Source organism: Ambystoma mexicanum, chromosome 4q, assembly GCF_040938575.1.
Source record: "Ambystoma mexicanum isolate Mex_15411 chromosome 4q, UKY_AmexF1_1, whole genome shotgun sequence".
In the NCBI taxonomy this organism is placed as follows: domain Eukaryota; kingdom Metazoa; phylum Chordata; class Amphibia; order Caudata; family Ambystomatidae; genus Ambystoma; species Ambystoma mexicanum.
In genome coordinates, this window is record NC_090928.1 from 365521244 (window position 1) to 365542066 (window position 20823).

Here is a 20823-nt window from a genome sequence, read left to right on the forward strand (position 1 = left end):
TTCTTAAGAAATTTGATATCAAGGCAAATATTTTAGGGGCCAACCCAAATTCTTAGGCACAAAATTCTTAAAGCTATTGCAAATTCAAAATGACACTGACAGAAGCTTGTGGGCCTGCGAAGAGAAGATAGTGTTAAGAAAGTTGGGGGAAGAGCTTAAAGCCACCTCAAACTTCTCAAAGGAACTCTCAAGAGAACGCCTCAACTAGCAATTACTTTTCAAAGCTTAAAAACGTCAACATTTGCGCCCATGGAGGAGGCAGCTTTTGGTGCTGTGAGGCAGGTTAGGGGAACAGGAAACTCTTGAAGAGAGAACCTCCATTATAAATGTGCCAAGGTTGTTTTTTTTAGCTGAAGTGCGCTATAATTTCCACTTAATTAGTGTGAGCGACTAAGTGTAGCGAGGGAGGTGGCACTATCTTGCAGCGGGCTGGGGCGTTATTCTGCCCCTGAGAAATAGTTTAAAATAATGGGTCAGAAGTAAGCATTTTACAGCACAATTTGTGTGAAAAATTGGCTAATAAGCCATACATTTTATAATGGCTTAAGATAACATCATAAAATCCAATAAATGGCAGCCTACCAACAGCAAACAGAAGCATTTACACCATATGTTCATGAGGCCTGTGCACACAACATAAGGCAGCATCGCCAGTGACTGTAAAACACACTTTCATGATCACTGTGCCCAATTATTACAGCAAAGCCACAGTGAAATAGTACAGCAGAGAGGCGAAATATTTGGAAGAATTGTGCTATTGATGATCGAATCATGACACTTGGGGTACATATAACATAATAAAAGAATTTATTTTGGCTATGAGGCCATCCCAGATTTTCTCCCCAACAGTAATGGCAGACATTCAAAATGGCGGCCTCGTAAAATTGTTCATCTGCCCTTTTTTCGTATGTTATTTGATGCTGTTACTTCCATATCAAATAAGACGGTCCGTGAATTCATTTTGGTTCACAGATGAAGGAGTTTGTATGACAGATAAAAATACAGAGAAAGTACATAATCTGATGAATACGTTCAAGCCTGATACATTGCGTACAGTATCGACATTCGGCCTTGATACTCGCGCTTGTCACTGTGCCCTTATACTAAAAGACAAACTCCTGCTTGCTGGACTGAGTGCAGGCGATCTTATTGCACAAGATGCCATGTAGCATATGTATTGCCTCGTGTTATTATATAATAGTGCAAAATAGAAAAAAAAAAACAATACAAGAAACTGAGATGGTCCAAGTTAACTATGGTATTGCATTTGCAGAACTTTTATCATACATCGAAGATGCTCAAATGGACAATGAAATGGCTATATATATATACACACACACACACACACACACACACACACACACACACAACACACGTTTTGAACTATGCAATCTGTACAGCACGAGGATGAAACAATTTGGCATTGATCTTTCAGGACTCGTACTTTCCAAGAAACTGAAAAACATTATGCTTATTTTCCTGACATGGAAGCACATAAGTAAGGACGTCATGTGATGCTTATATTTAATGTTATATTATGTTCCTTGGCATTTATATAGCGCTCTATAGATCATTGGTATGACCTCAAAGCGCTGGTAGGTTGAACGCCCTTGGGAACCGAAGTTCTGGTCAGAAGAGAGATAGTGTCATAGGGTGCGTGGGTGCACCAGATGTGTGTGTGCAGCTGATGTAATTGCCGGATGGTAGCTGCATCCTAGCATTAGGTGTGGTGCTGAAGATAGCAGTTGGATGGGTGCAGTCTGGTGGGTGGACACCCAGACTGGGCTCTGGCTGCGTTAGCCCGAAGGACGCATATGTGAGCAACTAGGCCAAAATGTGCTCGGCTAGCAGCGTTTTATTAGCGTGATGAGGTGTTCCTGGGGTCGTATTCGTATGTGAACAACTAGGCCGAATTAATCAGGGGTATAGCTGTGTTCTAGTTGAATGATGGTGTAAAGTAGAGTGTAAACGTAGTGATGCGATATGATGGTTATCTTTAAAGCGCCCAAGACCAGGGACGTGAACAGGATGGCAGGGACCAGGGCGACACAAGGACACAGAGACATGGGGCTGATTTTACAGTAACAGGAGGGGGGATACAGATATATAGCAGCAGCATGGGAAGCAGGAAAGCAGTGTACACAGTTATACACATGTGGGGCATGTCAACATTTACATTCCCATTTCTATCAAGCAGCGACTCAGGCTAACGTTCACAATCCTGTCAGGGTCTGGCGCAGGCTAATGTTCACACTTAGAGTGCGGCGTTGCCAACATTCACAGTCCTGTCCGGGTTTGGCATCAGCGAATGGTCATAATTCAAGCCAAGTGTGGCCAACCTTCACAATCTGGGACGGGTCTGGGGCAGGCTAATGTTCACGGTTCTAACTGAATGCGGAAGTGTAGCATTGTTAACATACAAAATCATGTCTGGGTCTGGTGCAGGCTAATGTTCACAAGTTTACCAAGTGTGGCATTGCTAACATTCCTATCTAGAAGTGACACAGGCTACTGTTTACAAATCTAACTACGTGTGGCATTGCTAACATTCACAATCTAGTAAGGGTCTGGGCAGGCTAATGTTCACGATTCTAGCTAAGTGCGGTATTGCTAATATTCAGAATCTAATATGGTCTGGGGCAGGCTAATGTTCACAATTCTAAGTGCGGAAGTGGGGCATTGTTAACATTCACATTCCTGTCCGGGTGTTGCATAGGCCAACGTGCACAATTCCAACCAAGTGCGGCATTGCCAACAATCACAATCCTGTCCGGGTCTGGGGCAGGCAAATATTCACATTTCTAACCAAGTGCGGCATTGCCAACATTCGCAATCCTATCTAGAGGTGATGCAGGCTTATATTCACAGTTCTAGCTAAGTGTGCATTGCCAACATTCACAAACCTGTCTGGGTCTGGCGTAGGGTAATGTTCACAATTCTAGCTGAGTGTGGCATTGCTAACATTCACAATCCTATCTGGAGGTGATGCAGGCTAATATTCACAGTTCTAGCTAGGTGTGGCATTGCCAACATTCACAATCCTGTCTGGGTCTGGCGTAGGCTAATGCTCACATTTCCAACTAAGTTGCGGAATTGCCAACATTCACAATCCCGTCTGGGTCCGGCACAGGCTAATGTTCACAATTCTAGCTGAGTGTGGCATTGCTAACATTCACAATCCTATCTGGAGGTGACGCAGGCCAATATTCACAGTTCTAACTAAGTGTGGCATTGCTAACATTCATAATCCTGTCTGGGTCTGGCGTAGGCTAATATTCACAATTCTAACGAAGTGCAGCATTGCTAACAGTCACAATCCTATCTAGACACAACGCGGACTAATGTTCATAATATTAAATCTGCATGGAGCAAAGCATCTGAATAGGATGCAGATTGTGATGCTGTTCATCTTACTAAAGCAGCAAACATAGTGAGACATCTTTAAAATGAAAAATCATTTAAATGGATCTTTTGGAAACAACTATCAGGAAGACTGTGCCAGCATCTCCGTTAGGACTGTTGCTATGGTTACAAACGGCCCAAACATTAAAACACAGTCAAGTTCTTCAACAATGCCACAACCAATCCTCACTGTTGTAGTTACTAATGTACAAAAGACGTCAGGAGTAGGAGTCTGAAAGAGCCTTCAGGCACAACCTAGAACGGGAAGCTCCTTTGCCCATCTACTAAGGTATTTTATGTATTTTAATCCATACAAGAACTTACACACGTTAACTTGTTAAAACCCTGCCCGAGCTCGGGCTATGCATATCATATGACCATGTGCTACACATCTCATCAGAACTTGGCAATGCCGTATGCCATCACTAACACACAGAGAATGCAGTCAATCCTCTAGTTAAACTGAGGGTTCTTCACGACTAGTGCTGTCGACAATATAGACCACAATCCAAGCTACAGCTCATGAATCTTTCCATGGTAGAGGAATATCAATATGCCTACATTCAGATAATTCTACAGGGACTGATCGGACCAGGATTAAAAATCCTTGTGCCGAGAAAGTGACTAATCATCTTCCCGGATTCTACACCAGCGCGTCACCTGTTCCTCCTATGACAATGGATTGTCTTCTGCACCAATAGAAGAGAATTTAGTGGACTACCACGTTACGCTGCAAGCTATGATGAAAGAATACACCTGGCTGAAGCATGTAACAGGTTCTGGCCAGTGAGAACCTAAAAGGGGATGAAATAGTTACCTGGGCAGCATACCACACAAGTCAAAAAGATGAAACTCCAAAAGATTGTAAATTAACACTTTCATACCTGCTTCCTCCATTTCCAGAGCAGGCTGTGTCAGTGGCCATGATTCACCATTCAATGGACATTGTGAAGAGAGCAGTTAAAGGTCTTAATCCTGGCCAGATTCAAATCATTACGTTTGACCAGTAACTCGACACATTGGCATAACTAATCCAGAACAACTGACCAACAACTCATGGCAAAGATCAATTCATTGTAACTGAATCAAGATCAACTCTCTGCTCTCTCCACCCTCTTCAACTAACTCCGATCTGCTCTCTCGATATTGTTTAAATGGTGACATCTGTGTATAACAACGTTCATATTGGTTTGTGTGACAACAGTATGTATCAACTACACTTGTAACTATTGTATGTAACCCGCTCAAACCACATACCTGTTGTAAATTATGCATCTTGATCTGACATGTACTAAGTGAGCATACCTGACCAGCGCCACGATGCCCCTGGGCAGATGTGCGCTATACAAACCCAAATAAATGTAATCTTTGGTGGGCTGCATGTTGAGATGGCAATTCTCAAGGTTCTTGGAAATCTCTTGGATGACAGTGGGTGGACTGGAGTACTGCGGGATGATGTTACCACAGCTGGAAAAGCAGGTTTATAAATGGATTCCATGCGACTTGTACCCGTAGGGCTCATCAAATCATAGCCAGTAGTCTCCATTTACTTCTGCAGCAGGCCTACAATGACTACAGCCAAGACGGAGGATAGCAGTCAAGTTAAGTCAATTGAAGACTGTTGTAAAGAAAGAAGTGGTCTATGTGCCTAATTTAAATTCTGGTACATCATTCTAAAACTAGAACTCCTTTTGATGACTATTTTAAGACCGATACGAGAAGGAGATTTCCAGCTCTACTAAGAGGCGCTATCCAATATTGTTCCCCGACTTTTCCTTGGGTCATATGGACAATGGATTCCTGTCCACTTAAAAGCATCACCCCAACACCAACACAAAAGTCAAAACATGCATTCTCTGCTATTGCCATTGATCAGGCCCATGAACAACATAACAAATCGGTCAAAGGCGATGGGTTTTCTGTCAGGCCTACAGGCCCTCCAACAGCTCTGCATCGTTGGATGGTGTCTGAGTCTGAAATGGCACGCTTAGTTGAAGAATTTAATTCTACAAAGTCAAACAGCTGGGAAAAAGAGGAGTGTCACCACAAGGCAAACAAGCACTCACAGATGGCACTTGCAAAAGATATCCAGTCTCTTACACAATACAGGGCATGGGAAACCCATTTAGTGAAACCAGTTGTGACCAAATGGTACTGACAGCAGAAATGTAGTACATCCAGCAGTTGCAGACACATTGCTTGAATATGGACATAAATTGTAGTTGACCAGTATGAGTTCTATGTCAGCGACAGGCTTATTAATCAGACAGAACATATCACAGATCCTATTAAGCGGAATAACCTCAACACCTTCAGCAATCCTCCAGTTCGAGAAAGGTCGAGTAAAGAAATACAACGGACATCGCTGAGGAATGACTGCTCACTATTTTCTAGACTCTACATTGCATCACAGATACAAAAACTTGGCAAAAACCTTAAAAGCTATATTTTGACACAAACAAGCGGGCAATTGGAGCAAATGGCATCAGTGTTCCTTCTATAAATCGTCAAGATATCTTGTGTCTGGCTCTGTAGGCTCACAGGAAGAAGCAGACACTCGCATCCTACTCCTTTTATGCGATGCTAGGCAGCAAGGATATAACAAATCCGAAATACACCCTGTGGACACTGACGTTGTCGTTCTCTCCGTCACATCGGCACAACGTTTGAACTTTGAGGAAATATGGGTTGCATTTGGAGTTGGGGAGAACTTACGTTCACTTGTCGCTCATAAGTTAGCAAGAGCTTTGGGTCCTGATCACTGTACTGCCTTACCAATGTTTGACATAATAACGGTGTGCTACTGTCTTTTTTTGGAGGATGAGGAAAGACACCTGGAATGCAAGCAGAGATGTCACCTCCGCTTTTTGTGGATTGGCTGACGGGCCTCGTCAGCAGGCAGTAGAAGAAATGCTGGAGCAATTGGAGTGATTTGTAGTTTTGCTATAGGACCGTATTAGCAGCTACAAACATGTTAATGAGTCAAGAAAACACCTATTTACTCAATGCTAGAGCAACTGACAATCTACCTCCCACAAAAGATGTGCTCATTCAGCATACAAAAAGTGCTGTCTACCAGGCCGGTTACTGCAGGACACAAATGATTGCCGCCACACCACAGCTTCCCTCGCCAAGTGATTGGGGGTGGAAGAAGTGCTAAGTAGACGGGAGCAGTGGTTTTTTTTTTTTTTTTTTTTTTTTTTTTTTAATGTTTCACTGTTCCTCTGCAGTTATTTTAAAAAGAAACCATTCCGGAATTCGTTTTAAAATAAAAGTGTAGGAAGAAGTTGAAAGTTGCACTTCAAGGAACTGCACTCAAAACTCCCTTGAACAGCAGGTGTGTTTGTTTGGGGGTTTGGATTGCGAATGGAAGTGGGCATGGGAATGGGGTTTGTGGGGAGCGGGGGCAGGCCAGCAGGGAACATAGGTTTATTTTATTTAGTTTATTTACACTAATAACTTCATTAGTTAATCCTCAGTAAAGAGTCCCAGCTCTGGATAAAAAAGGTCAGGGGTTCCATTTTGAGGAAAGGCAGAAGCCTGTTTGGTTGCCCCCTAGCAGAGAGTTCACACACACTCTGCTGGAATCTCTACACCATCTGTGTCATTTGACTTTTAAAAGGTCTTCTTGGGACACGGCAATGGAGGGGTGCACAAAACGTACACATCTTTCTCTATACTTTGGCACGGGCACATCAGTGTGTCAGTTCTGGGTTTCTTCACTACTTTAGCTCCCAGAGATGGTTCAAGGTTTTTTATCAATTGATTCAGCAGGGTGCTAGGCACATTTCTCTCCATCTCATCCAAAATAGTGTTTTCTACCCAAACCTAGGAGTCCCTAATCTCAAGTTACTATCTAGCAAATATTGACCAACACTGTCTAATCTCTAGACTAGCTGATTAGGAATTTCCTCACTTATCTAGACTCCCTCAGACTTTCTAAGATAGCCCTATACTACCAGTTTGTTAGTATTCATCAGAGCATCCGGGGATGTGCCTTTCAGACACTTTGCATTCAGACACTTCACAGTCCCAGTGCCCTTCTCTGGCGCGCACACACACAATGCCCCTTAGCTTCCGAAAGCCTCAGCTTTCCCAGAGAAAGCTATTTGAATACAAGGCATTTCCTGACCTGAGTAGGCAGGAGGAAGGCCAAAGAACAATATGACCAAAAAACATGCATAAACACTTTTGGCAAGGCCATTTTATGGTGCTAGTCACTTTTAGTAACCATTCACAGTGAACGCAAAAGGATACAAATAAAATACCAAAAACTGTAAAATGATCACAGCTGCCACCATCTTACTCTATTTGTAAAAGTAAGGAAAAAGCCATTGCATAAAAAGGATATAAGGATGGGTACATTTGTAACAATACAAGAATCCATAAAGAGATAGTCTCTCAGTTCTGACCGTTTTATGGATTATTCAGTTCCTCCATGAGAATGAGCAAAACAGGGCAGGGAAGTGAAGCAGAAGGCTTTACTTACCTTCAGAACATCAGGACAGGGTTGAAAACAAGCAAAAAGAAAGGGTGTCCCATAGAAATCTATGGAGAGAAAGGTGCAAAGACAAAATCTTTCCTAACATATATACAGGGTTCAACATTGACAGGAGCTGGGAACCATTTAGCTCTGAGTTGTAGCCACGGGGAGCCCGCTTAGCTCTAAATCAGGAACTACTTTTGACTCCCCAGGTAAGTGGTGCCATACAAACATAGCTATGTGATATTAACTGTGTAGTTTTGGGAGTGTGCATAAAGGGCTAAAGGACACACCCAATGGACATTTAGAGTGCATATGATAAAACAGACAAAATTGCATCTTGCGCAAAGTTTGATTTGCTGCGCACTACAAACTGTCTCCTGGCACACCAGAGGTAGTTCCTGCCCGTTTAGTGATGCCCGAAACAAAAGAGCAGATTTTTGCTTCTGGTTGGCAAATCCTAAATTCGATCCCTGTATATGTACAGAGAAGATACAAACTGGACCATCAGATGTGTACATTTGGTATGGGCAGTCAAAAGGATAAATAGACTGGAAATGGTTTTGATGAAGCCTATCAATCTTAGCAATGCATTTGCAAACATGTGCAAACATCACTCAATAGTCCAAACAGATAACCGGAGGAGAGGTACTTGATCCTCCTGGTCATTGAAAGATTTACCTGTGAATTAGCCACTCGAGACACTTCTGGGCAGGTTTCAGCATAAAGTACGGAGACAAGTGTGTTAGGAAGGAGGAGATGTTTTCATCCAGCTGTTGGTTGACTGCTTTGGTTTGAACACTACGCTCCAGGCTCTTGGAAGTGTAGCTGAACAGGGTAGCTTGGAATGTCTCAAAAGACGGATCAATGCCCATTAGCTCCTCCAGACCGTTGCATCCTGTGACAAAAAAAGTCAGATCATCAAGATGCAACCACACACTTCATTGAACAACACCAACATAACAAGCACAGACTGGCATGTTCGGGAGCAAACAGCATGGCTCTTATTCCTAGAAAAAAATAATGAGAATTTGAAGCAGATGATTGGCTTGTGCCAAAAATCACTAATTAGGCCCCCTTCCATCCCAACCTCACCACACAAAAGCACCCCTCTACCCCCAACCCGGTCATAACTTGCACAACAAACTGTGGTAGCCTTATCATTTAAGCAGGCCACGGTATTATGTTCTAATACACAGTATATCTACATCTTGTGCAAAGGCCCAATCCCTTAAAATTATTTTTTAACAAGACCAGCCAGGCACTGCTGGCCTCAGACTCCGTGTTTATCTTGGTATGTTATTGTAAAATAAATACTTTTTTTGTTGTTTTTTTTAAACAACCTGCAAACAATCCATTTACACAAAAAAGAGATTCACATGGATACCCAAGCAGCAATATAATTTGGCTTTTTTTAAAGCCTGCATGAGGGTATGCCACATATTTATGATGGAACTACAGTTCAAAGCACACAAAGGGTGTACAGGTTAACCTTCTGTGGATGGCAAGGTTTCCTCTAGTGGCTTCTCAATTTTAATGTATACCTACGTTTTTATAAATTGAAGGGGCCAAGTAGTTTGATAAATATATCTTAATCTTGTTTTTATGCATGTATTTTTGAAGCCCACCTAGCACATCATAGCCAGATTAGAGTATGGTTAATTAGTACATTATTGCCAGTTCCTAGTGTACACACCTAGCTCATTACCAGCTTCCACTATGCCCAGTTTACAAATGGCATAATTAACACTTAGCACATCTTTACCAGTTCCCATTATGCCCCCCTGGCATAACATGGACTATTTGTAGCATATACATTTAGCACCTTTAGTATGTACCCAAGAAGCAGATCATGTTCAGTCAACCCATCATGGCCCAGTCCTCAATACCCTATCCTGAAAGAGGTTATGTTCTGTTGTTGGTTTCAGAGGTAGGACAATACTACTACGCCTGGTGTGGGCAGCAAAACTAAAGATTGTTGTGGGTGGCACCCAAGTAAGGACTCCCCAGTTGCAGACTAACTGGGGTATGCTGGACCAAAAGGCCCAGAACACCGCAGCCACCAGCCAATCTGCAAGCCAAAGGCGTGCAAGGTGAGGTTGAAGACTGCAGCACCTTTCGCCATGAATTGCTTTACATTACTCAGGCATTTATCCCTAACAAATGGTGAGTGATAATTGGGTGAATAGGAAACAGGGGCAGTTTGTCAGTCACTGTATAGTCAGAATGGCAAGCTCAGTAATCTCCTACTTTCACAATTCACTATTTTATTTATTTATTTGCATTTGTATAGCGCACAGCTGCCCGGGGGCAACGTGGCGCTGAAAAGGAAGGCTTACTTAGTACATGTCATGTAAAATTGCTTGGTATACAACAGATACGTTTTTGGAGGTGTGGTTTACATTCCGAGCATACAAAAATTACAGGAGGTCAGAGCATATAGCCGATACATCACCTTGAGGTACATAGTTTACATCCAGTACATACAGAAGTTATCATGCGTCAGTGCGTTTAGACGATACATCACATAGAGGCATCCCTACAGGCCTAGCAATCAAGCGGAGCGTGTTCATCTGGGGAGTGTGAGTGTAGTTTAGTTCAATAGAGTGGTTTTTAGCAGTTTGCGGAAGGCAGGGTATGATTTCTCATTCCTTAGTGCAGTAGGAAGGGCGTTTTTGGGTGCCAGATGTTGGAAGCTAGAGCCTCCGGCTCTGCATCTTTTGAATGTGGGTACAAATGTCTGATTAGTCAGGTGAGATCTAGTCGGTCTGTTGGAAACATTGAGGGTGATCCTTTCGGATAGATAGGGCGGGGCATCTGAGGAGAGGCATCTGTGGGTGATGGCCATGGATTTGAAGAGAATGCAATCTTTTATTGGCAGCCAGTGGGCGTCTTTCCTGGCCTGGGAAATGTGTTCCCTTTTTGGAATGCTCAGAGCTGCTCTGAGGGCATTGTTCTGGGTGACTTGCATTTTTCTTAGGTTTTTTGTTGAGGTGTCTAGGAAGAGGGCATTACAATAATCCAATTTGGTGCCTACTGTGGCTCTGGCTATTGACAAGCAGTTTTTCGTGGAGAGAAATGGTTTCACAGCATTGATTATTTTGGTGGCGAGTGCAGCGGAGGATGCTATGGCATTGACCTGCCGTGACAGACATTGTGGAGTCAAGGTAAACTCCTAGAGTTTTTACTGCAGCTGAGACTGGACTGGTGGAGTTGTCTATGATAAAGGTTTTGTATTGGGATGGGAGTTTGTTTAGCGTTTCTTTGGTGCCAACTATTAGGATCTCAGTTTTATCTCCATTTAAGCAGAGGCTATTGGCTGCCATCCAGGTTTGGATGGCTGTGTAGATCTTAGTGCCGCAGCATCCTGTTCATAAATGCCTGGGGGGGGGGGGGGGGCGTAGGACTTTGGTATCGTCGGCATAGTTGGTGTAGGCTATGTCTCGACGATCCAAGTCATTGAAGAGCGGGAGGGTGAGGATATTATATAGTGTAGGGGCCGTGCATGAGCCTTGTGGGACTCCACAGTGGATGGTGGTAGGGGTGGCGCATGCTCAGCATGCTATAGTCCCATTTTCCACAATTCAAGTGTATGTTCCAGACCTTTTATCTTTCGTGTTCCTCATCTCAACACGCTACCTGTGAAGAACCACATGTATAAGCAACACTCTGAAAACAATCTTACGAAGCTGCTTTAACATGCTGTCACTCAGAGGACGGGAGTTCTTTCAGCCCGAGACTGTGTGCCATCACATAGCGGTTTGAGGCTTGTTGAAGCCCGAGGTACATTGCCCTGATGAGAAAGTATAAGAATGCCCCACTGAGCAGCTAAGAGAAAGGTTTGAAATGGCACTCATGGTGCTAACCAGCATGCTAAGGAGGGTGAAATGAGAGCCTCTGTTCTTCATATCCTTAGTAGCCTTTTCTCTGGACTAAAATGTTCATGGCTCCCAAAAACTATAGCACCCCACTTAAGGTAATGAGTGGAGTTTCCAGTCAGCCAATACCCCATATCTGTTATTCCCCGATCCTTGTTGCACACAGTTTACAAAATATCTATTTGAGAGACAGTGACAGAGTGAGAAACACTGACTGTCAAAAAGAGAAAATAAAACATTAGATCTGTCTACAGAGAACCCTGGCAGGAGTGTGGGAAGGAGGTGTTGTTGCACTTCATTATGTCGGTTATGCCTTGTGCATCACATCGTGCCTTGCTATGGCATGTTATACATCTCAATATGTGGCTTCCTCATTATTTGCGCCCCTCACTAACCTGTTCGGCATTCTACATTCCACTTTATACTACTCGTATTGACAAGCCATTAACACATTGCGGGTAAACACCGTCTAGAACCCACCTTCCCTGTACACACCAACAGCATATCTCTACTAACAGCTTGTCACACATCCCCTCCAGCAACCCTGCAACCCAGCCTCCCTCGCAGGAAAGACCTTGTTAGTTATATTAGGTCATGAGTGTTATACCATGCTCGGCTGCCATTTGCATGTTCTCTTGGCACTCTGGCGGATCTGAAAGAAGAGGGTTCTGGATATGTTTGGCGTATTGTGTGAAAGAGCATCACATTTGAGTGAGTTAATGTGGAGGAGCAGTCAGTGGTTAGTAGCAGACTGACCAGACCTACATCTGGGGAGGTCATTTCTAGATAAACAATTGGTAAGTGCTCATTCCACAACATACCCAGCAACATGAGTTACCACCTCAGGGTACACCTAAGCCACATGCCAAAGCACTGCATAAAAGAAAAAAACATCTAACAGCTTACCCGCAAAAATTCCTTTCCATACAGCCTGCATGCATTAGCAGGACAGAATCTTGCACTGCTACCTCTACTACTACTAACAAACGCCAACCCATTCTCTTGCATGTTCTCAGTTGTGCTATACAAAACCCAACGACAAAAAAATGTAACTCCAATACTGGCAATCCGAGTATACTCCCACTTTGACTTTTACAATTCCAGTAGTTTGAAACACAAAATACTTGCAGTCTTGTTCCTTGTTGATGGAATCCTCAAAGTCACAGAGTTTAACAACCATAGTACATTACAAGTGAAACAATCCAAGTGTACTCACAATTTTCACAAAGTTAGTATTTTCTGAGGTTGCCAGTAGCAATATAATCAATTTCTTGTATTACCCTTTAACATTCTAAAACTGCCATTTCCGAGTATACTCACTATGCCAAGATATTCTTAGTTTTACTACCATGGTGTATTCCTAGTCCCATATGGGCTGGCAGTCATAGGGTTGATTTATAATCACCCTGCAGAAACTCTTCCATGGCTTGAGACACCAACTGGATGGCACGGTCAACCAAATTCCAAAACATCACACAGAGCAAGATAATGTCATGGGGCCATTGACACCAATGGTATCATATAAAGCAATGTCGTATTGCCTTTGGGTCCAAGAAGACAGCTGAAAGTGATGAGATTTGACATTTGATACCACGGACACCTCAGGAAGCGAAGCCTCATGCTGGCAATACATTCCAAACGCAGCTTCAAATGCCTCAGTGATACCCATCTAACGCCAGTCAAGTCCTGATCTGCCTGATAAAACCATTTTATACAAGTAAAACCGCACATGTGCAGGTGGTGCCTTTCATGAATCCAATATTAAATTGTGTATTAACTTACAATTCCCCAAACCTGCCTTAGCAACACCATCAAATGAGATCAAGTCTTTAGGACATATCGGCCTCCTCTTTTGCAGAAGTATTGCTCCCCCCCCCCCCCCGACAGGCTTGACATGCAACAATGCTATCATAAAACATTCTTTACCCAATGCATCAATGCCTTTATTTGTACCATCTAGTTCCCTCGTTCCCATGCTCTTCCTTATCGTTCCTCTTGCAGTCTAATGTCTGGATGCCCCTGGCGGTAGCCAGTACACCACTCTACAGACCAGCCTCGGTGCTTTGAAACAACTAAGCAGGTGATTTGGCAGATTAACATATACCAAGCGCAGAATCAAATGTTCCTCAACTGCAGTAATCTATGGTATAGTTAGTATGTGGATTGTGCATCCTCACTTGTGCAGGTACCGTCCTCATTTCGGAAAGTGAGCACCTAACACTGCAGTAAAGCAGATTACTTCCTCATATGCACAGTATCATTATGTGCGGTATATATGTAGGTGTTGACATAATATGCCAAAGGCAGCCTAAAGTGCCTGAGTAACAGTAGTTAATGCCTCATGTGTGTTAAGAACGATTTATAAACTCTGGCCAGGTGGACAGATGTTTAGGAGGCCACCCTAGTTATAGTGAACAGGGTAAACCGAGTTCAGCCAAACCAATCAAGGTAGCATGGAGAGTGGTCAAGGGGCGTGGCCCGAGTGCATGGAGTGAGGAGGTGAAGCAACAAAGCTCCAGTGTCGATCCTGTTACGATCCTGTATGCTGATGAGGTGATGGAACCTGGGAAGATGAGAAACGACCTACAGGTGTGGGAAAGGGTTACCTACACCCTTGCAGTGCTTTCGCCTGAAATCAGAGCTTCTTTGCGGCTGGAGGAGGCTCGGAAGTGTGGGACCCCTGGCGAGTAAAGATGGAGGACGGCGCCGCGAGATAGAGGGAGCTGAAGGGAGGAACGGAAGCCAGCAAAGCGGCAGCCCGCGCCGTCAATGGCGGTGCATTAAAGTGACAGTGGACTGGCAGGTAGCAAACTACTGAGGGAGGTGGGCAATCGCTAATCAGACCTACATATTGGTGCAGATGACCCAGAGCATCGCTGCCCAGTACCGGTGAAGAGGGATGGAGCACGAGAAGGAGCAGGACTTGCGCACGTGGATGTGCTCTGTGCTGAACCTGCTGGAAGGCGCTGCAGCGGGTTACAGCCGAGAGGAGCGCTAGCTGACAGAAGGTCCACACGGACACCGGGTCTCGGTACAGACGACCCGGGCAGGTGTACAGTGCACGACAAATCAACGTGGAGCCCTGCTACACTACGGCGGAGAGAGGTCAGGTGCTGCGGGCGTGGGACCACTAGAGCATCCCAGGTAGGGGGTTCTCGAGAAAAGGCTGGTACCTGGGTGTCCACAGCCTGCGGTGGCGAGACTTTGGCACAACGCGACTGTGGGGCTGCCCACACGGTAGCTTGCAGCTACTGCACGGCTGGGAACTCGGCAATGAGGACCATGAGAAAACTAACAGAAAAGGCCTGAACCAACACGTGGCGTGAGAGGCGCAGCCACGCTACCCAGAAGGCAGCGACAATCGGTAGGTGCTGGCCAACGGCTTGTGAACACCCGGTTGGGGTGGGAAGGACTTTTTGTGATCAAGGGTGATGGTCTGATGCAGACTAGAGTGAGGCAGCATCGACATTTAAAGAGTTACATGATGCAGGAAGCCAACAAGTCCTTGATAACAACAAGGTGCACATAATATAGCCGGCACACTGGGGGTGAATGCTGCCCTGAAGTGATTACAGCTTATACAGATGTGCGATCAAGCGTGACTGCTTTGACTGTTGGGTGGCTCAGTGCACCATTGTCCTGCTGGGAGCGCGGGCAAGTAATAAGTAAGGGCTGCTGAGAACCTAAGCGTCTCGTTAATCGATGCAGGGCAATGCTGCGAGACAGAGGGAGGACGGGACACCAGAACTTGGCAACAAAGACGATCAAGTACTTGCGGCAATAGTAGCACTGATGTCTCTTGAGACATAAATTGAAGAGGTCAAGGTCAACATGCAGTTGAGGAGACAGGATGTAAGCAACCTGGCGGAGAGAGTAACGACCGCAGAAACCATCCTGAAGGAAACCAACGAGACCACAAAGGACCTGGAAATAAGGCTAAAGGAGCTGGAAAGGAGGAACACTGTTGGAACTCCGGTCTGAAGACGTGGAAGGGCGGGCTCGATGGAATAACGTTCGGTTGCTAGGGATTCCAGAAGGGCTGGAAGGCCCGAACCCCACAAGGTATGTGGAGGACTTGTTACTACAGGAAGTTGGTGCTGGCGACCTCTCATTCTTGGGTAACCCGTATACTTTCCCAAATGCACGAGGGCGGTGGTTGCACTGCTCCAAGAGAGGGTTCATAGAAGTCTATCTACTGGAGCATTTTGCCCTAGCAGACACCAGTTGATCTAACCTGACCTAGTGCGTAACTTCACTCGTGCATGAAATTTTGAGCACCTAACCTCAGGAAAGTCGGGATGAACGGATTTTTTCTGCAAAATGGAATTGAATAAGACGCCCTGTAACAATCTATTAGGTCTTCCCCGACAGACTCTGTGATGCTATTTGCTTCGACTGGGTGGGTGCAGTACTGGCATCCCGTGGAGTAGACGCGAGCAACGCACCTCATCGAGACGTCACACTGTGTCCTGTGCTATACGGGTCAGAAGCTCGGATCGTACATAAGGGCAAATGAATCAATACTATCCGGGTAAGACTATGGTCGATGTGATGATTCAGATAAATGTGTTACATTACTACTGCTATCTTTACAATTACGCCAACTAACTTCTCAAACTAACATGGCCGTCTCCCATGATACTCCCTCTAGAGCTGGGACATGAAATTCGCTTGACGTCTGATATGTGCACGTTGACTCCATGCAGCGCGGCCTGAGAATAATTAGTGCCTGGCGCTGAGAGTCCGCTTACAACCATCAGACAGGTACGGAGCTACCCTCCTCTATGTAAGATTTCTCCTTCTTTAATGGTAGCTGTAACCCCCTCTAGTCTTAACATCATTTTGTGTGGGGAGGGGGCCTCGTTCCTTGGACCTTGAACCCCGTTTTCTGGATAGGCACAGCCGGTATACTGAGGAAGTGATGTATATCGAATTAGTAATGAATAATCAGGCCCTTTCAAGAAAGAAGCCACCACATGCTTTGGATAGCCAGTAATGGTAATCGTTTTATTTGTCTCACTGTGGTTAACCCCTCTCCCACTATGTTGGCTCCTCTGAACCTACTTAACTCATTCCTGGGAGACTTGAATAAGAACCTAGAGTAGACTATGATGTGTTCGGGCAGCGACCCAAAGGATTGTCCCTTCATTCTCTTTTCCTGCCCCTCGCTTAGGGGGATGCCACCCCTCGATCTTCTGGCAGACTTGTGTGTAATTTTCAACCAATGTCATCCCTAGTTAAGATATCTTACCAACAATCTGACGCCTATGGGTGAAAGGTACTTGAGCCATGGATGTCATTTGAAACCTTTTCTAACTGAGCCAATTGCAAGCTTTATTGTACCCGAAACTATATTTGTTAACTTTCTGGAGTGTCAGTACACATGTACTACCCAAAGTTGCAAATGGAAATGTATATTCTGTTTTCTGTACCGCTTTCTTGCAGGGGAAGCTACCCTTTGAAGTCCTCCATCTAAAATTCCTTGAAAGTAAATCTTGGAATATCTATGAATTCAACCTTAGCACTTGGGCTTTGAAGCGATCCATTGAACGCAAGAGTATCTAGTCACTGTTACTATGCAACAATTCCAACCTTCATTCCGCCCCTGATGAATTTCCATGGATTAACCCCCTGAGGAAAGAAACATGTTGGGCTTATTTGAACTATTGTCTATATTTATCATGTGTGAATGAATGAACAACAATTCATGAGTGTGTGTGTGTGTGTGGTAAGAATGATGAGTGGGAGAATAATTAACTGAAATATGTTTATGTATTATTACACTGTATAAGCCACTTAACCATCTAGGCCCCCCAACGCTGGGACTTACTTGTGGAATTACTTTGCATTAGTTCTGTACAGTGATGCTTTTGTCAATCTTTTTATTAGCCCTCTTTTTGATCAGCCCTATGAGAGGGTATTTATACTGTTTATGCATTTAATTTGTATAATGCACTTGTGTTTAAATATTAACTAAAATATGCAAATGTTTTAGATCCATCAAAAATGTTGTCCTCCATCTTTGATGCAGGTGATATGGTTTGAGGACGTGGGTTAGTTTTTTCCCCGTTACTCCAAGAAAGCGGTCACTTTCGGAGTCACAAGCCTTTTTGTTGTACAACAAGGTTTCTGCCCTTTGCTTGTGACTCAATTTCCTCCCTCAACCTCCTTGTGTTTTTTTTGTGCTGGCAACCTCTCACAAGGATTCGTGGCGGAAAAGGCACATCAGTCCTTACAGAAACTACCACCACCAGGGTCGCACCCTCGCCCAATGATTGCAAAAAACTTTCAGGACAGGGAAGTAATACCAAAATACTCACGGGAAGGAGGGGCAATTCCAAATAGCCAGCTACCCCGATTATACGCCGATGGTCCAGACAGCCAGGAACTCCTATGTGCCGATCAAAGCCAAGCTTCGACAACTGAACATCAAGTACATGCTCATGTATCCGTCAAGACTCATGTAGGATATATTGACCCACTCAACCGCATTTCCCCACATCACCAAACTGCATTTGTGCAGGATCACACCCAACCGCATTTCCCCACATCACCAAGCTGCATTTGCGCAGGAACAGCAAAATGGCTGCGCTGGCTCATGTGAGCGCCATGGCCTCAAACCTGCATTTTTGAAGCAACAAAAAGATGGCTGCACCTTCTTGCCAAGCACACAGGGGCAGGATGTAACAAGGGGACAGACTAAGAGAGCGTGCCAGTGTGTTACCTGTACAAAAAAGGAAGAAAGTGAAAAGGCAGCACTGCTTTGCTGAAAACCCCAAAATCCCCATTGAAAAGGACACTGAAAAAATGCTGCTTTGACGCCAATTCCATCTATTCTTTCTTAAACCACTGATCAATAAGGCCCTGCCATGCCCAGTATCTCATTGTGCCTCTGCAAAAACAGGCACGATTTCTGAATGACCGGCCCCGTCAAACCAACTCTGAGAGAAATCAACAAGGAGCTTCACTTTTACTCGCACAGGAAAACGCGTTCATTTCTTTACAAATGTATCAAAGCACAGTAGTTCAAAAGAGACTCCAGCAATCTGAGCCATGTCAGTTTCAATGCATGTGTGATTCAAATAAACTACTGCTTAGAAGAAAATAACTATGGCTGCAGGGCAATAGTTGGAAGTAAGATGGCAACAATCGAATTTGAAAGGAAATGCTTATAGTTTTCAACACATGTGTAAAAATGGGATGTTGAAGGAAAGCCTGCCATTACCTAGCAATATGAAGGGGCTTGTGGCTGGTGAAAATACATACATGGGCTGTTTAATTCCACAGGTGTGTTTTAATTCAGGACTAAATATCAGAAAATAAAGGTTTTAAACTGCCTTGGCTGGATTTGCAAGCTGTCAAAAACAGGTTATTCCGGTTGGCAAAGTCAAAGCTTCCCCCTAGGAAGGGAGCCACACCATAAACTTCCAGGACACGAAAGTGATTGCTAGCTTGAAAAAAACTTTGAATGGATCAAGACAAAGAAAGTTCACACGCTCGTCAGACATTCGTCTGTGCTCCAGACTGGGACAATAGAAGTTCTGGGACACTAACCTGGGAAGTGGAGAGGGACATAAAACCTTCAATCAAACTGGGAACCCCCACTCCACATAAGGCTGAAGTGACAGTTGGTGGCAGCTGAAGAAAGAGAAAAAAATGGTCCAGTGATAGACAAAGGACTGCCATTTGCTTCCAAAGACTATTTTATAAATAAACTTTAAAGACTTTTTATCCCTGCAGCAAGAATTTGTAAAAATGTGAAAATGTTGTAGTTTAAATATGATTTTATGAGTTTTCATTGAAGACATGGTAGAATTCACTGACACTTTGGGGACAGAAATGGCAATGTATTGCGATTTACAATAAAAGCATCTATGTTGCAAACGCAAAGTTTTGTACATACATCCCTTATGATCATCCACACCCATGTATAAAGTTATGGAATTTTAGGCTGAATATTTCACACTGCAAATGACCAAAAAAGTATAAAAAGGACAAAACAATGTCTCACAGATTGCAGGATTGGACTGCTGTGCTCTACATGAAATAGGTAACCTGATTATGTCATTTATTAAGGTGCCACAACTGTACAAATGTGCAATTTCTGGTATGACAGATCTTTGGCAAAAGGGTCTGTGGGAAGTCTTTTTACATCATAAAATACAACCTCCTGAACTGAGCAACATCCCAGGGGAGACAACCAACATTGATTGTCCAATCCAGTTGTTTAGAGGCGTGCTTAGCTAAGCTGGCCCAGCCATATAGTCTATGATGTCGCCATGCTCTATATAAAAGAGTCCCTGACAAGACAGACACTCTTTCTGACGTTCCTGCGCTGCGTTCCTGTTCCATCCATCCAGATGCCAACTACAAGGCCAATGCAGTGCTGATCCTATCCCAGCAAGGCCTCAATTCTGAAAACTCACTAATCTCCCATTAAAAAGGGGAAAGCTGTGGTGTTTTTGGGAAGCATCCAGATACCACTAACTGCATGCTCGCTGCTATCCTACCATCCAACTGACCTTTAGTATCCAGTGTCCAGAATTGCCAGTCCAGAAGTGCCATTCGGTGACCAGAACTGCCCAGCTGTTTGCCAGGCATGCTGCAGTGTAGTGACCAGAACTGTTGACGGTTCAAAAATCCCAACACTAAAAAGCGGACTGCGAGTATAATCGCCACCCCATAGAAACCACAGCCTATCTTGTGTTGCATTTGTCCTTATGCTACTCTCCAAGTCATCCTATCCTTACCCTGCTAACTTGTTAAAACTGTCAGAATCATTCTTGCAACTCTGCCCTTGATTTCTAGTGCTAGCGCCATGTCCTTAGTAATTTTGTCTTGTGGAATCCTAAGCCGTTAGACCTATTTCGAGTGATCGGACTAGTTTCCGCCAGGGTTGGGCGCTGGGGTGGCGGGGTTGAAGTCGCGAATCAACCCTGGCTCTTACTGTGTCCATCTTTGGTGGCCTAGCCTGAATATTCTAGTGTAAAGTAAAACTGTTCTTGTCACAAATGATTTCCTTTCCTATTTCACAGCGCCATTTTACTCAAAGCGTACCTT

General features: G+C 44.2%; 1 protein-coding gene across 2 annotated transcripts in view; it reads right to left on the reverse strand.

The window, feature by feature from the left end:
* Nucleotides 1-20823, reverse strand: part of HEATR1 (HEAT repeat containing 1) — a 1158897-nt gene that overhangs the window by 1049771 nt on the left and 88303 nt on the right. For both annotated transcript variants that reach the window (XM_069607931.1, XM_069607932.1), the window contains exon 3: nucleotides 8567-8783. In XM_069607931.1, the coding sequence (XP_069464032.1) occupies nucleotides 8567-8783 (217 nt within the window). The remainder of the gene's footprint in view (nucleotides 1-8566; nucleotides 8784-20823) is intronic.